Source organism: Clupea harengus, chromosome 10 (genome assembly GCF_900700415.2).
Source record: "Clupea harengus chromosome 10, Ch_v2.0.2, whole genome shotgun sequence".
Lineage (NCBI taxonomy): Eukaryota > Metazoa > Chordata > Actinopteri > Clupeiformes > Clupeidae > Clupea > Clupea harengus.
This window is the reverse complement of record NC_045161.1, coordinates 25,455,098-25,472,817: the sequence shown is the minus strand read 5'-3', so window position 1 is coordinate 25,472,817 and position 17,720 is coordinate 25,455,098. Positions and strand designations below refer to the sequence as shown.

The window sequence follows — 17,720 nt, the reverse complement described above, 5'->3', positions numbered from 1 at the left end:
CTCCAGAGTGCTGTAACATTTACGACTCTGTGCAGGCAGTGGCCAGGAAGAGACAGTTATCCAAAAGACCCGTGTGAGCGTCAGCCCACAGCGTCAGGGGGTTAGCACAGTTCACCAGCCATAAATTATCATATCATCGGGTGTGGACGGACTGACTGGGAAAAGCACGAGGGCGAGGTTCAGCTCAGGTGTTAGATGTGTTCAGCCCCTCTCTCTCTCCCACATCAACGTCTCTCTCCCTCTCTCTCTTCCTCTTTATGAATGATGGACGAGCACGTGTGAGCCTCTCAGCAGCAGAAATACACTGCACTCACATGTTGGAAATACATATATGCTCTTTCAGTGGATATTAAGGCCGTGAGACGTGGGCCATAAATAATACTGTTTGTTCACAGTACTCTTTGTGCGACATCTCCTTTCACTGTTATAAAACAAAAACAGTGTCTCTCTATCTCTGAGGAAATGTGTCCAAATCTGCACTTCACTTCTGCACTTCTTCAACTTTATCCTCACAAAACAGTTGCCCTTGGAGACCATGAGTGAGAGCAGTTTAGAAATATTTAGAACCAGGAAGAACTTTAGAACCTTTAGAACGAGAACCTTTAGAACCTCACTAATGTTTTAGGAAGGAAACTACTGTGTGTTTGTACACCATACTATTTGTGCAGGACCTGAAACTCAGATTCAGGCAAAGTATCCAAGAGTGTGACAAACTACTCTGCTGCCTCAGCATGTCAGAGAAGGCAGAACTATGCAGAAGATGAAGACATTTCACTGAAGACACATCCTTAAAGCCTCAAATCAACCCCACATGACACTAAAAAAAGGCAGTCATGAAATCAACCACGACTCGTCACGGCAGATGAAAGCCGATGCCAACAAAAACCTATCAAAGCGGTGTCCCTTTCCATCATAATGAAAACAAGAGGACGCCTGTGTGTGTTTCACCTAATCATTAAATCATTAAAGGCAATCTGCCGGCCCTGTCTGCGCAGAGTGGCTCTCTGACAGTCGTGGCTATGCTCGTGCTGGGAAATCAGACGAGATTTCTATTGCTAGTAAAAATCCAGCAGGGCTGACGGAGGCACGCGGGCCGACATTGCCTCCTCACGCCGGGGGGGGGGGGGGGGGGGGGGGGGGGGCGCCGTGCACGTGTTGTGAGTGTGTGTCGCTGGAAAACCGATTCGGGGCGACCTGGGCGGGATAGGGGTGATGGACCACGGCGGCGGTTTCATTTGTGATTTCCCAGCCTCAGGTGACCCCTGCCACGGGCGAAGGGAAGAGGTCCTGTAAGCCGCCTGCTCAATCTGCTGTGCTCCCAGCCTCCTGCCTTCACATGCTAGGAGGGGAGAGTGTGGCAACGTTGGTTCACATGCAGCATAGAGGTGCAAAGAGACAAAGCCCTCACTCACGTGCGTGTACTGTAATTGTTTTTTTTTCTCCCCTCTCTCTTTATCTCTCTCTTTCTCTCTCACTCCCATCCTCCCAGCTTGTCTCTCTTTGGAGCACTCAAACTGGCAAAACCAATCCGCTTTTTTCCGACCGGAGAGACATTAAAAATGGATGACTTTAATTATTTTTTCCAGCGCTATCTGGCGGAGGCGTCAAGCAGCGATGCGTTTTCAACCTCGGCTGCAGGTTGGCGTGTAAGTGACAGAACCCTGTGACACCACTATTATCAGCGGCCTCAGGGGGAAAGCCATGCTAGCATTAGCATACATTAGAATAACTGCACGCCTGTCCCCTCAAAGATAATGAAGTCGGGAGCCAGAGATTGGACCCCGTGTGAAGGTGGGCTTGCAACTCCAGATGAGGTACCTGCCCTGACATATGAAGCCATCTACCTTTTTCCAACTTTTTTTTTTTTATATGTATAGCCAAACATACTTCAGAAGGATGTTGCTTTTTTATGTTCGACTCTGGGAGAGTAACGGTGGTGGCATTTCAAACTGGAGCAGACTCAAGAAAAGGAAAGGGGAAACAAGCTTTTAATCGTGAAGCTTAACTGGTCACATGCTTCAGTGAAATGAAGATAATTTATAGGGATGTGCCTCTTGAAGATAATCCAGGTTTTATCCAGATCTATCTGTGCTATGGTTCGCCTGATGATCAAGACTGATAACAGAACAGAGTCCTCTTAATGAAACGCACCAAACCTGGCAGGGCAGTTAGTGCAGATCTGAAGGGACTACAAGAGTTCAGGACACCGGGGCAGTGTGCTTGAGGATAAAGAGAGTGAAATGGACGATGACATTCTCGATTCAAGCTGGGACGATGTTGAAGGAAAAGCACTCACGCTTTATAGTGTGATTTAACACAGCAATGACTGGCTTCTCAAAGTCTATTCAACGACTGCCTTTTCAAAAGAAGCAGAGAGAGGAGAGAAAAAAAGGAAGAAATGTGATCATTATAGTCGCGGTGAACGGGACAGTTTTGACACTCTGAAAGACTCAGTAAATCTATTCTTTGACACTCCGAGGATGACGAGCCACAGCACTTTACACTGCAAACGTTAAACTTTCATCACCCCTTTTATGAAAACTTCCCCTGCATTACTCATGTCAGGGAGTAATTGTGTATGTGTGTGTGTGTGTGTATGTGTGTGTGTGTATGTATGTGTGTGTGTGTGTGTGTGTGTGTGTGTGTGTGTGTGTGTGTGTTGAGAGTGGAGAGGGGCGAAGCATCAATAATTGACGTTCCAGCATTCACCATTACATGCACAGTGATAAAAAATGCATGGCTGAGATTGTTGCCGAACATGAAGAACAGGATGTAATAGAGGCGTCAGTCCCCCCGCTGATGGCAGGACATTTCCATTTGAAGAACAGTGACCCAGGACTTATTACTCAGGACTTTGCAATCAGCTGGATCACAAAGCCCACATACGGAGGTTATGCTATATATGAATCATAAATAAGTACTACAGCGGTGCTCTGTGCTCACTGTAGCTGTATGCAGTGCAATAACAGAGAGCGAGAGAGAAGCTTTGTATTTGTCTGTTTTCAATTAGAGAAATAGGCACTTTGAGGCTTCGGTCGACCAACAAGGGTGTGACTAATTTGAGTGGGTGTGGAGCTGATCTGGTGGGAGTCCTTGCCAAATCACAAACTAATTTATCTCCTTTCACCATCAGTGTGGTACGGATTGAAAAAGGCATCACTGCTAGAATTTCTTTCTGGCATGCAGAGCCTCATCGGACTGGCATCAGTATTAGTCCGATTTAAGTACTGTTTATATTTGTCATTATAAATTATTTAAATTTGAATTAATAATTGTAATCACCTTAAGGGAAAGAAAATGTCCTCCTGAGAGACAGGTATGAATCTGGGTTTGAACTGGCATGGATATCGGCCAGAGCTTGGCCAGATTTCAAGAAGAAAATATTTTTTCTCTGGAGTTTTACCAAGCGTCCTTCCTAAAGACACTAAAATCTGTGGCTGCAAAAAGGCCTGAAAGGAGACCTTCCCAGCAGAAAACCTCCACAAAAACGGTGGGTCAAAAAGGCCTGAAAGGAGATCTTCACAGCAGAAAACCTCCACAAAAGCTGTGGGTCAAAAAGGGCTCTATGAACATCAGCAAGACGGAGCACAAAGCTAACAAGCAGACCAACTTGTTTCCGTGGAGCATAGCTTTTAACCCAGCAGGTTTGCCTCCACCCCTCTCCCTGCAGTTTATAACATCTAATGGTGCGGATCACGTGATTCATGCCCTCTTTATGTCTTTATTTGCAGCGTGCGTTGCTGAATCGCTTAGTATGGTTTTCCCTTCAAAAGCCACACTACAGTATTAAATCAAGATGATGAAGATGATTCATTTAAGCAATGACCTCCAAAGAAAAGCACAGGAGGGTGCCCTAACTCCCAAGACAATAAGCGGCTGGTCACAACAGCCAGCGAGGCGGCGGTTCTGTTACTGGCCCGGCTGACGGTGACATTTGCTATGTATCAAATATGGCCCCTGAACCGTTCTCCCCGCCTGCAGTGCGAATCCATTTCCTCTCATGATTAATTTCATTGTTGCCGCGGATATTATTATTCACCTATTCCATGCACTCTGCAGCTGGGGTTCCACGTCCTGTTTATAATTCCGGTTAGGTTGCAGGGGTTGTTAGGAGCCCCGTACACGCCGCGGAGCTCCAGAGTAATAAGATACGAGGCATTTGGACATCTAGCTGGAACCCAAAACATCATTTTAAAGGCAGCTTATTATGACCGCACAATGCACCGTTGGGTAGGGGAGCAGTGCAGTTCATCGTATAATAATGAATTTGAAATACAGATCTGGGCAACGCGCTGTGGTGCAACATGGAGATTGCTGCCCTGAGCTCAGGTGCGATACCATTATTCAAGCTGATTAAGAGGAGGTCTAAACTAATTCCCCAAAAAGGTACAAAGGTAATTTGATCCACATTTTGAAAAAAATCAATTTAATCCCACCCATGCATGACCGAAATGCTCACAACTCACTGAAAAGCCAGTGGGGATTCACCCTGCATGCATACCAGAATTATGCATCATTATGAAGTATTATGACCTCAATTTGTCATTGACACTTTGTAAGTAAATCTACTGTGGGCCACAACTGTGCCTCATGAGTAAACACACAAACGTTTGATGGATTAGTGAATATGGAAATTACAAATATGAAAAATATATAGGGCATATTACTGCGGTATGTAGCGATGAAACCCGTTCTCCCTCTTTCCCTCCTCCCTTCCGTCTTCTTTTCTCTCTGTCTCTTCTTCCCTCTCTCTCCCCTGCCGTCTCATCCTCGCCTTATCTGAACTTGTTCATGTCCTGCAGTGACAGTGTAAACATCTGTCACTGTTTCAAGGACCCACGATTTTAAAAATTCTCGCCTGAAGAATGAATCAATAAATGCAGAGGTTTCGTTTCTGTCTCACACACACACACACCTCGTAACCCCCCCATCACCCCCCCTCCCCACACACACAACCCTAAAGCAGCCTTGTTAGTGTTCAGACGAGAGAGAGGCCTGTGTGGGCCTCCTTTTTCAATTTCCTGCTCCAGTGCCCTCCCCCCAGGCAGTGGCACCCCGCTCGTCTGGAGGTGCCTGAGCTGAATGGGGGCCACCACAGCTGGGTTTGTTATCCCCATCCTCCTCATACTTCTCCTTCTCTACATCCCCCCCAACCCCCCGGCTCGGCACAAACCTGCCACCCTCCCTGTCCCTCACAATCACTCATGCTAAATGGCCATAAACTTCCGGTGTCGTATCCAAACAAGGCTGGGAGTGGAGGCGCGACAGGGCCGTCTGACACGTCGCCGACTCGCCACCGGATTATACATGGCTCCGCCGAGTGATGGCCCCTGCTCCTCTCCGCCGTGTCTTTGAGCGCTAACCGGTTCCTGTTTTCAGGGAGACCCCCTCACCCCCCGGTCGCCTCTTCTTGAGGGAGGGATGTGAGGCAGGTCCCTGCACCCTCAGAGAGGCTTTCGCTGTGAGCTTTGAACGGGGGCTTGTTTCGGATCATTAGCGGAGGCCTGGGTGTCTTGGCTTTGACGGCGCGCGTGGCCCGGGGTTGCATCAGACCGTGTGCTGACTGAGAGCCCTGGCTGAAGGTCTGAGTGTGCTGACTGGCTCCCTCGCCTCGCCTCGCCTCCCTGGCCCTTATCCCCGGCTTTACTCCCCACTGATGTCGTAAGGGGAGCGGCGGCGGCGGCCCTGGCATTGCCCACAGATTACATCAGGAACCGTTTCATGTCAAACTGAAGGGGAACCACATAGAAGTCAGCAAACAGAGCCAGAAACACAGGAGCAGACGAAGCAGTGGCTGCAAGTTTGCCCCCGAGATCGAACTGATGTCAACAGTGGCACACAGGACCCTCCTGGTGTTTGTGACACATGTTTTGGGACTATGATACTCCCTGTTGCCAGTATACCATTGGAGCTCTGGGTATAGAGAACATAACGTGAACCCACCAACCACAGAGCAAAATGTGCAGTTGAAGGGACTGCACCCCTCCAGGCCTAGAACACAATTTCAAGTGATGGAAAGAGAGGCAAAAAAAGATTCTGTTTGCCTAAGGCACCACCCGCATATAGACCTTACTACTTCATGAACATCATCGTGCACTTTGCTCATTTCTTGGCTGGATTCCTGTGTTGTAACTGGAACAGCAAGAATAACTTTAATATTTGGTTATTTAAACAATAATAGCCCGGATTTTGTAAGAAAACGAAACCTTACATATTCTTGCTTGTTTTGAGGCTTTTAATGGCATTGAAAGGGGCCTAGGTCAGATAAGCCCAACTGGTCCTTTGGGAGCAATGCGACAACACCCTCCGCAAAGTCAAAGGATGCCACATCTCATCTACATCAGCGCTTCTCAAACTATGGGATGAGGAAACTGCCGGTCAGCAGAGCATTTCCACTGCTAAAGTCAAATTGTGCTTGGTGCTTCTGTCACTCGCCTGGATGATTTGCGGCACAAATGAATGGAATAGTGAAAACCGCTGACCGACATAAAAAGACAATAAAGGTTTATCGATAAAGAAATATACCTGCTAATGAGGTGTCATCAAACATAGAGGCCTTACATAGGTACAGTAGTAGGGGGTGTGTTGGTCGTAAGACACAAGGGAACAGTGTTTCTTCTTCATTAGCTTACCATGAGTGCTCATGCCATTTGTGTCTCTAAGAGAGAAACAGAGAGCACTCTAGCTGCAGAAAACACTTGTTATAGGCCAAGAAGAAGCCTACTCCTATTTATATTTAATAATTACAATGAAGTTGGATTCCTTTAACTCTCCATCCCAATAAAAACCTGCTACACATTTCGAGTCACAGTGGACTCTACCTCTGCATCGGTTCTACAAGCTCAACAACAAGTTTTTAACAGTAGATGGTACCCATAAAATGCCGAAATGTGAATTTTGTCAATATAACACTAGCACTGATCTGTTTTTAATCACAGTACAGTCATATCATTTAGTTTACAGCTCAAACACATTCAAGGGTGCATGAACACTACCAATTAATTAAATAACACAATAGGTTTTATATAGGCCTATCTAAACCGCTGGTTACGACACAAAGGCTAGTGTTGTTTTCTGACGTTCAAATAGCTCTTCAAATGAAATGTAATAAAAAGCATGTAAATAGTTACCAATGCACGCTCATGGGCGCTGACTACTGCTGCTATTGTTTCAGGAAGTGTTCCCCATGCAGGCACCATGCAACAATGCTCAGTAACGCAACAAAACTATAGAAATTGCGCTGGCAGTTACAATCAAAACATGTACATTGTAGGACTGCTTTAATAATGTTCCAAGGACACATAGGTCAATACTGCTAATAGTAATAATCATCATCATCATCATAATAATGATTTATCTATCTATCTATCCTAACTGTGTGTGTGTGTTTGGGGGGGGGGGGTGACCTTATAACACCAAAGTCTGACATGACTGGGCCTCAGGATAAATAAGCGTATCTACATGACTGTAGAGGAATGTACCGAACTGGTCCACACCAAAAGATTACAATACACAATTTATTCACACTGTCTTTTATCACATTGTTCGCATTTATCTTCAAGCAATACATTTTTCCATTTGAAATGTTTGAAACTCAGCCACTAATTCTGATAATGGTGAATGGAGAGATGAGAGATATCAAAGCCTGCTTCACTGGGAAGGCTGGGCTTCGCCACATTTCATATGTGCATATATATATATCTTCTGCGGTGCCTCTGGCCTGCACAGCTTTTAAATTGGTCAGCCATTTTTCCAGCTCTGACAAGTGCAAGTATGTAATTTAAGGACATACTGTATGCCTGTTGAACTTACAATTTAATGTCAATCAATTCTACTGTAACATTAACCATTGGCAGACAAAAAGAATAATTTTCTTTTTCTATAGTTAAACGTCTATATACCTGTTTCAGACTTCAATCTAGTACTGAGCATTGATTTCATAAATTGTGTATTTTATTTGTGAAAATGTGTCCATGGAAGTTGCCAGACCCCAGACACAAAAAGCTATCGCCTCTCTTAAGGATGAGCACAGTGGGCAGAGCAGAAAGATAATAAGCCAGAACAGGCTTTTCACTAAGAGTGCAGAGACGGAGCACAAGGATCACCCTTAGACACATCTGTGGCAGCCTGGCAGTAAATTGAATCCCCAGGAAGAGGCACCTATCCAAAGGCAGCTTGTGGTGTCACTTGAATTTAGCACCAGCGCCGCTCGCAGAGCTCCCTCTGGGCGAGCAGACGCAACGAGAGGATTCTATCACCTCTGCTGAGCTCCACTCTCCCATCACATACCATTTGCATAGACAATGAGATCACACTCATGGCTAACTCTCGGAGAGACAGAAAACAATTTGCCTTTGTGGAACGGAATCATGTCCAGGAGCTAGTTGAAGGGGTAGTAAAGTTGACACAAATTTGATGCGAGAATACACACTTTGCCACTGCAAATTGAAAGAAGATCAATTTGAGGGAGTAGGGAAAATATTAAAATATCAAGGGGTGTTCTTCAAGGGAAGTCAACATAAAAAATCACTCAAATGTCCTTGCGAAAGTCTGTAAAGCCATATTAAAATGTCATTTCTTTCCAGAGATTTAATTAGACCTCATGTATTGATGATAAGCTATTTCTGGGGATTTATTATCAAATGACTCAAACAGTAGACCTGCAAAGCTACTTGTCCTTGAAGAGTCGATTTGGATCCAGGCCAGATCAGAGCCACATCCGCCACAGAGTCAGAGATGCCATCAGCATCAGCCAACTGTCTGATGGTAAATAATACACTAACTTCATAAAATATCAGGTAAATAAACATACCACTTATAATATTCATGGAATGAAGGTTCATGTAATGTTGTTGTGAGCTGATTAACGATTATTTCGTCAAACATTAAAATAACCTCGTATTTTTCTTGTTTTGATAACTTGAGCAAAGTCAAACATTGATGGCTTGTGCTTTCACCAGTTATGGTGTGCTTCCTTCGCCTGCTACTGCTGGGGTACATCTCTTTAGCTCAGTCCCCATTATGAAGAGTCTCAAATCACAGCAGAACTAAAGAGATGTGTGATTAGTTGCAATTTCTGTGTGACGCATTCAAAAACGTTTATTATTGTGGACACTATAAGCTTCTGTGAGTAAATATCTTTGAACAGGAATGACACAGAAATCAATAAGCCAGAAGGCATCAGGCCTTTAGAATGTCAGAAAAAATTGAATTACTGTGACGTTCGGTTAGAAATCTCTGGCTATCACTAGCTTTATTAGTAAGTCTGAGTGGAGTTTAGCCTAGCACACTTTCTACCCAATCAGTGAGGTATCTACAGTGGTTTAGGTGACAGCAAAGCAAAGCAACTGCCATTTGAAGACCAGTTTGCCTTACAACTATGGCAGCGTTTGAAGAGCATTTAAAAGCTGCTGCCATTGGCTCCATTTGATCAGAGGTTAGGGCTGGGTGTGCTGAAGCCTAAGCAGAAAGCTGTTTTGGAGCACTTTGCTGAGGAAAGAGATGTTTCAGAAGATTTCAAATAGAAGTGCTTCCTCCCTGTTATCGCCTAAAGCACTGCCTACAGTTCACTGATTGGCAGGCCAGCAGATCTGGTCCAACAAGCTCTTCTCTGTCGATAATTCCGCAACGATAATCCCTGAGAAGACCCTTTCTGTCCAATGGAAAATTCAGATGTGAGAGCTGTGCATTAGACAATTTCATGCAGCAAAATGCACACAGCTGCTTCTACTACATCTCATACTTCCTCTATAGGTAATGTTATTATTTATACATTTGAAAGGTTTTTGTTCAATTTCCATTTTTTAGGCACAGAAAACAAATGTATGGAGGCATCTGTCTCTCTTCATATCTTAGTTTATTAGGTTGTTTGGTAGAATATTTTGCCAAAGCAATGTGATGTTTATATATATTTATTCAACCTTTCAAGTAACCAGCTATTAAGTAAAATGGAAATGTGCAGTGTGACACTACATGGCGCCTTGTTGCCACTTTAAGCCGTGCCTTTCACAAACCAGACCTCCTCAATTAAATCAACACACTGAAATGTGCTTGTGGCCAGGGGGTTTGGTCATGCTGGCATTGAGTCGGGGACCGCGGCAGACACATCACGTTTTATCCAGCCAGGACCCATTCTCACCTGAGCCTGCAGCCAGCCCTAAGGCTTATCCTCGGGCTCCTGCGCCGGGCGAAGCCCCAGTCCACCAATTCCATCATCAATTTGAGACATTCTAAGCACAGTCCCCAAATGGATTTTATAATGATGTTTTCCACATTACAGTGTAGAAAGGTAAAGTTTATGAACAATCAGTAAACTGCTGACTGAAAACCAGGGAAGAGGCTGAGAAATATTTGCCTTTGAAGAATTTTTGAAACTGATTTTTTTTTGGGGGGGGGGGATTTAATTATCTTCCTAAACTTTTTGGGGATCTCTCTGCCTGAATCATCCCCACCCTTCAACACATTGGTAATTCTGTTAAACTGCATTTATAGACTGCATTCTGTTAATCTATAAATTTAATCCGGCTTCAGAGGTTTATTAGTTGAAGAGATTAGTTGAAATGTAACAAATGCACAATCCACCGTAGCCTATAGCATAATCATTATTAATATTAATATCAATATAACTCCTAGCTATATATTTAGTAACTCAAACTACAAAATAAAAACACAATTCCAAATAAAAATACACTGATTAAACACACGGTAAACTGTCAACTAAAAATAAAATGTATTTCCTGGTGGTATTCAAATCCAGTAATAACAGCAGTACACTCTTCTGTTCTGTCCCAAATGCAGTGGCCTTTTTGTTTTGTTGTAGCAGGAAAGTACCAATATAGTTCTTGTTTCTACTCGGGACGAATGGACTGCTACGCATGTGACCTACGGGTTGGATCTACGGCTGTCACAGGTTATGACAACAGTTCGAAAAATATTTCCTTGACTCGACTCACAGTAACTAGCTGTACAGTTGCATAATCAGTAACGCTAGTTAAACATTCACATTAGTACAAGTGGTGCAACTCGTTTATTGGTTGAATCTGTCCTTACACATAGGAGTTTGTGGTCGCCTCGATTGCAGGCTGCCAGACATATTTTAGCGACTGACAAGAGCCAGAATGCCCGCGTTAAAATTCTGCGCAAATATCTCCTGGTTATTTACGGAGTTGCCAGAATTTACTCAGAGGTTGCAGGCAGCTGCATCCGCTGGCTTTCGAGCAGTTGAAGCAGCATGGTTATATGACTGCGACATTGCAACGCTTGTCGAGTCGAAGAAACAAACGGGTCTTGAAGTTGTGCTTCTGAATACTCCTCCGGGTAAGACAAAATCCCGACATTTTCTGCCCCGTTGTGTTGTAAACTATAGCCTACTACTACACTAGATACTCTAATAATGTCATGAACCCCATTTATATGTCTTTATGACTCAGGGTTGATAATGTACCCGTCACTGTTAACTTCCCAATACTAGTATAAGTAAGGACGTCATATGCTCATTACTTTCTTTTATCAAGTTTTCCAGTATGTTCATCACTTATTATAGGTTTTACACTTTAATACTTAAACATCTGTAGCCAGAGGTCTATTTTGCGATCCCTGCCTTTGTAGATAGGGACCGTATTAGTGTATACATGTAGCTAGATAGTCTATTTGCCTTGTGGTGCACTGTGACCCAAACAGCAAGCCCATAGTGTACAATGACATGATTACATTAATCTAAAATGAGCCAGAAACTAGCTGCCCCCATGACGAAGAGGCATTACTGTCATACTTGTGTAGGGGATATGAAGGGTGGTGATCTCGGTCTCGGGGCCGTTCCGGGCAGAGAACAGGAGTTCAGGAAGGGCCTGGAGCTGGCTGTGCAGTACGCCAAAGCACTGGACTGCAGGAGGTACAGGATTCACCATGCACTCGTGACCACATTAACACAGAGAGCAGAGGTTAGACCATGTAATTATAAAAGACCAGAGGGTATGTTATATACTGACATCTACACATCCACACGCATTATATGAGGATTAAAGGGGTTAAAGAGTACTTAACGTGGTCATGGTCTTTAAAAAATTTTTTTTTTGAGGATATCTTCTACATAAGGCTCTCCTTCTTCGCTTAAATCATGTATTCTATTATTAAATACATTACAGAGCTTTGGGGTAGTCTCAGCAAAAAACTAGACTTAGCCGGCAGTGGGATTTCAGAGTGTCAGTGTTGTGTGTGCAGGTTTCCCACTTTAAACATATTTCTCTCCTGAAATCACCTCATCAGGATCCACTTGATGGCAGGGAGGGTACCTGTGGGGGCGGACCGCACGGCTGTTGCCATGGAGATGGAGGCCACCTTTGTACAGAACCTGAAACATGCTGCAGATGTCCTCTCAAAGGTGAGCCTCTCACTTGCTCTCCTGGTGGCGCAGAGCCAGAAAGGATACTCAGGTGTTGAGCAGGATTCACCTGTTTTCACTGCACAACTTTGAACGGTGTGCATTTATTGGCCCTCTTCTTCCCTCTAAGCTTGATAAGTTCAGCTGTAGCAGCCGCAGCATGTGACTACGTGGGGTAAAAACACATCGTTAAACATTCCTTTAGACCTTCATCCCACCATCCTCCCTCCTGTGTCAATACACACATATGATGCAAACTGCTGCAAAAAGACATTCAGGAGGAGCATGTACAGTTCAAATGTAGGTTTTTGTTTAGGTTCTAGTTGACCCAAAGACAGTCAGAGACTGGATTTTATTCTCAGAGGAATGATGTAATTGATAGCTGCCATACTTTAGAAGGCATTTCACGAAATAGTACCACTGCTTCAATATTTGTAGTATAATAGAGCATACTCTAGTTCATTAGTATAGTATAATAGTTCATACTCTAGTTCATTAGTATAGTATAATAGAGCATACTCTAGTTCATTAGTATAGTATAATAGAGCATACTCTAGTTCATTAGTATAATAGAGCATACGCTAGTTCATACTCTAGTTCATTAGTATAATAGTTCATACTCTAGTTCATTAGTATAATAGAGCATACTCTAGTTCATTAGTATAATAGAGCATACGCTAGTTCATACTCTAGTTCATTAGTATAATAGAGCATACGCTAGTTCATACTCTAGTTCATTAGTATAATAGAGCATACTCTAGTTCATACTCTAGTTCATTAGTATAATAGAGCATACGCTAGTTCATACTCTAGTTCATTAGTATAATAGTTCATACTCTAGTTCATTAGTATAATAGTTCATACTCTAGTTCATTAGTATAATAGAGCATACTCTAGTTCATTAGTATAATAGAGCATACTCTAGTTCATTAGTATAATAGAGCATACTCTAGTTCATACTCTAGTTCATTAGTATAATAGAGCATACGCTAGTTCATACTCTAGTTCATACTCTAGTTCATTAGTATAATAGTTCATACTCTAGTTCATTAGTATAATAGAGCATACTCTAGTTCATTAGTATAATAGTTCATACTCTAGTTCATTAGTATAATAGAGCATACTCTAGTTCATTAGTATAATAGAGCATACTCTAGTTCATTAGTATAATAGAGCATACGCTAGTTCATACTCTAGTTCATTAGTATAATAGAGCATACGCTAGTTCATACTCTAGTTCATTAGTATAATAGAGCATACTCTAGTTCATTAGTATAATAGAGCATACTCTAGTTCATTAGTATAATATAATAGAGCATACTCTAGTTCTTAACTGAAGGCGCTGCTGGATGAAGAGAACCACTGCATTACTTTTGCTTTTGGGCCTACAGGAAGGAATCCTGGGTCTGATTGAGCCGATCAACACCAGGATTACAGACCCACTGTATTTTCTGAACTCTCCTCATCAGGGTAAAAAAAAAGCACTGATTGTAGGAATTGCCTAAGGCTGGATCTGAGTATGTAAATAGATTTGTTTGTTTTTTCAGTGTCAAGTATATCCCTACATTGCACTGAAGATCTGTGTGTTTTTTTCTAGCGGCTGATATTCTGCAGAAAGTCGGTCACTCCAGCATTAAACTGCAGATGGTGAGTATGTTGCACTTTATGTAAAGCAATCAGGAAAAAGACTGTGAACGTTTTACTTCTGTGCTTGTTGTGAAAAGCTGTGCTCCAGGTTAAGGGAAAGGTAATAATGTGCCTTTATTCAAGGGCTTGCTATTATTTATTACTTATGTCAGTCAGAGAGACCAAGAAAGTATGCCTCAAGGAAACCAAACAAGGACATAACCAAAGTGTGCTACTGTGCTGAATCCTGTAGGACCTGGCATTTGTCTCAGAAAGGGTAACTTGCATCTGCTAAACATCTCTTAGGAGACCCCCCCCCCCCCTCTCCATACCCATACCCGAAGTTTAACAGCAGTTACAGTAAAGTCATTAACTAATAACGATGTTGTTGCTATTTTTGTCCTCTGTAATTCCCCTTATTCTGTTAGTTTTCTTCCCTTGGAAAGCACATCTACACACACACACACACACACACACACACACAAAGACAGACGGACAGAAAAAAAGCAATTCTTCTCAGTGAGTTGCTGACGGAGCAGCAAAGTCCATTACCCATCGTGCAGCTCATAGGTTTGTTGACAGGCAGTGGGGCTAACACGGTGGAGTGTTTTTGTGAATGGCCGCTCAGAGCATCTTTTAGCTGTCACCGAGCACATAAAAGCCAGAAACTGCAGTGAAGTATGATTAAACACAGTCCAGAGGAAGGCACCACGGCAGCCGTCGCAGAGATGGAGGCTGGGGGGGGGGGGAAGTGCTTCTTTAAATCACCACAAAATTCTGCTGTGGAACCAGACTGTGCTGACAGGAGCCATTTTGTTTCCCCATCCCCCAACGCAGGATGTCTATCACTGGCAAATAATGGATGGAAACTTAACGCAGAACATCCGGAAGTACTTCCCCCTCATAGGCAAGTGTTTGTGTGTGTGTGTGTGTGTGTGTATGCAAGAGAAACAATATCACATGAGACTTTTGAAGTGTGCTGTATGACTGTAGGGTCACAATGGCGAGGGCAAAAAGGTGGGTGTTGTGTTATGGATTTGAAAGGATGCCTGCTGTCACAGGGCGGCCAATTATATCACTAGCAGGTGCTGACTAATAAGCCAACAATTCATACCTGCTGGCTGAAAAGCTCTTAAGCATGTTTTATATTGGTGCAAAGCATCAGTAGTTTTCCCTCTCCATATTTTAATAGGGTACCTTCACTTTTGATGCTCTTTTAAAGCCATATTTCAGTCAACATGAAACCCTTACAGGTGGAAAAAAAAACACTGTGTGTGATGAATGTGAGGATGTCAAAGGACATTACATATTTAAGCTCGTATAAATGTAAACATCATGGATGCAGCATCATTCGCTATTCAGTACTGGCAAACATTTTTCAAAATAACCAGCTACTGGTATCAGCAGCATCTTTCTTTCTCCACACTATAGGCAGGCAGGCAGAAAAGTTCTGTAAAAAGATATCAATAATCCCCACCCTCAGCACGACCTTAGAGTGTCTGCAGCCACACATACATCAAGAAATGATCTGTGGTGACGGTGTGGAGAGCCTCTAAAAGCCTGTGCATCAACCTCTCCTCTCTAGACACCAGTGTGTGTGTGTGTGTGTGTGTGTGAGTACATGAGTGCGTACCATCCATTACTAATAGCTGCTGAAGAGGGTGAATAACAGGCCGCCTGTGCTGCCATCCCGTGCTGCAGGCCACGTCCAGATTGCCCAGGTGCCGAGTCGTAACGAGCCGGACAGCGCCGGAGAGCTGAACTTCCCCTACCTCCTCAGCCTGCTGGAGGAGCTGGGCTACCAGGGCTACATTGGCTGTGAATACAAACCCAAGGGTAAGAGCAGAGCTACACCGCACCATCTCAGCCCTGTCTAACCTCCAGTAAGGCTCCATTCCGTCTGCCTAAGCCAAGGGTTCTCACACCCCCCTCCTGGAGCTACTCTAGAGCCCTCCTGGACGGCACCCCGTCCCCTCTGCTCGGCCCTGCGTGTTCATCTTTCTATACTCCGCATATCTGATGGAGCTCTTGAGTTTCTGATTGGCTGAGCACACCGGATTTAGAAGATGGAGAGCATTGTAATTACATGGAGGTCAGTCGGGTGCTTAGTGCAGGGGTAGATGGATGATATTCAGTGGGGGGTGGGGGGAAGGGTGCTTAGTGCAGGGGTAGATGGATGATATTCAGTGGGGGGGGGGGGTGCTGATGGATTGAGAACTTCTGGGAGTAGCTGGTTTTACAAGCACGGCTGAGGGTTTTTCTTTTCTATTTTTACCTGTCTGTGAAGTAGGATTTCAATTTGCCTTGGAAATCAGAGGAATGAGGAGAGTTGAATGTGCTTATTATAGCCTAAGTGTGTGTTTGCCCCGAACAGCTCCCTAAAACTATTAATGATTTAACAATGGAAGTAATTGAAATGAAAGTGGGTCATTTCATTTAAAGGCATGCAATACTCTCTTTCCCATAGGGAGTTTAGGAATTCAAGGTTGTCAAAGTCTGTTGAAAAAGCAGAATGCTCAACAGAACATTCATGCTGACACATAAAGTTGGAAAAGTCCTCTAACTGCTACTGTTTGTGTTTTTAGGCTCCACAGTGGATGGTTTGAAATGGGTTCAGGAGTACTGGAGCAGACACCAGTGAAGGGAAGACAGTCCAATGGGCATTCAGAGGAGACCCGTGGTGGATAAAAAAAAAAAGTCTTCATGTGCAATGGTCTTTTGAGGATGTATGAAATTACATGAAAACTGTTCTAAGGATGGAGGACATAACGCAGTGGTTTTGACAAACCCCTCAGCATGTGCATTCATATGGTACATCCTGGGCCTGGATCAGGTGTGTCATTACACTGACGCAGGATTGTCATATCTGACATTCTTGGTTCGATCATTCTTTGGCCAGATGACCAGCAATGCAGAGGGCTGCCCATTCCAATTCCAACATGTAACAACCATCAAGCAAGTAAAACAAAAAAACGTCGACCACTACATATTTTGGCTAAATGTCTATACATTTCTCTTAAAATCCGGTCTAATCTTACAAATGAAAAATAAACAATGTTTTTTTGCACAAACTGTTGGCCGTCTCTGTGTTGTCTCCTGTATCTTCTGCAAGACTTGATGTACACAGGAAGCTGATGTATCAATCGTCTGTGGATGCTTGCCAACAACCCTGTGAAGTTTAGATCCTTTCCAACACATCTTAGTTCTGTTGCCAAACTCCATTAGAACAGAATAGAATTTGGCGGCGAAAAGCTCTGCTTAAGTTCCGTCCAGATGAGTCTGTTCCTGCTACAAATTACATTTTAATGAAGACCCTCTCTCTCAGAGTCCTTACTAAATAGCTTCAGTACGGTGTAGGCTTGGTGCCTGAGCATTTATTTACTCCCAGAAAAAAACGGGATTTAAAATGGCCAAGTCATAAACGTAACTTTTTTTTATTTTTGTTTGCATTTTATAGTTACAAATCCTTTTGTAAGTACATAATTTACATTTACAACATTTCAAGACCTATTTTAATCACTTCGATTTTAGCACTGCTTCAAAAAACTATTATATGAACTGCCAACCATTAGCATGTTGCACTATTAAGTATTAGATTACATTAAATATCCAGTGTCTGAACATCATGAAACAAAATCTTAAAATGTACATTGTCTTGCTTAAAAGCGCACAATCAGTACTTAATTGTTTTATCCCCATTAAAATGAGGAACTCA

The 17,720-nt window shown here is 43.3% G+C and overlaps 1 protein-coding gene across 1 annotated transcript; it reads left to right on the top strand.

Annotated features, from left to right (window-relative positions):
• The first annotated feature begins 10,796 nt into the window (after positions 1-10,796).
• On the top strand, positions 10,797-17,076 carry hyi (hydroxypyruvate isomerase). Its single transcript, XM_012821678.3, has 8 exons — positions 10,797-11,316; positions 11,779-11,890; positions 12,265-12,379; positions 13,771-13,849; positions 13,977-14,026; positions 14,843-14,912; positions 15,707-15,841; positions 16,591-17,076. Exons 1-8 carry the CDS (start codon positions 11,118-11,120, stop codon positions 16,644-16,646), a joined length of 816 nt encoding a protein of 271 aa, XP_012677132.1. The 5' UTR covers positions 10,797-11,117; the 3' UTR covers positions 16,647-17,076.
• Positions 17,077-17,720: the final 644 nt, after the last annotated feature.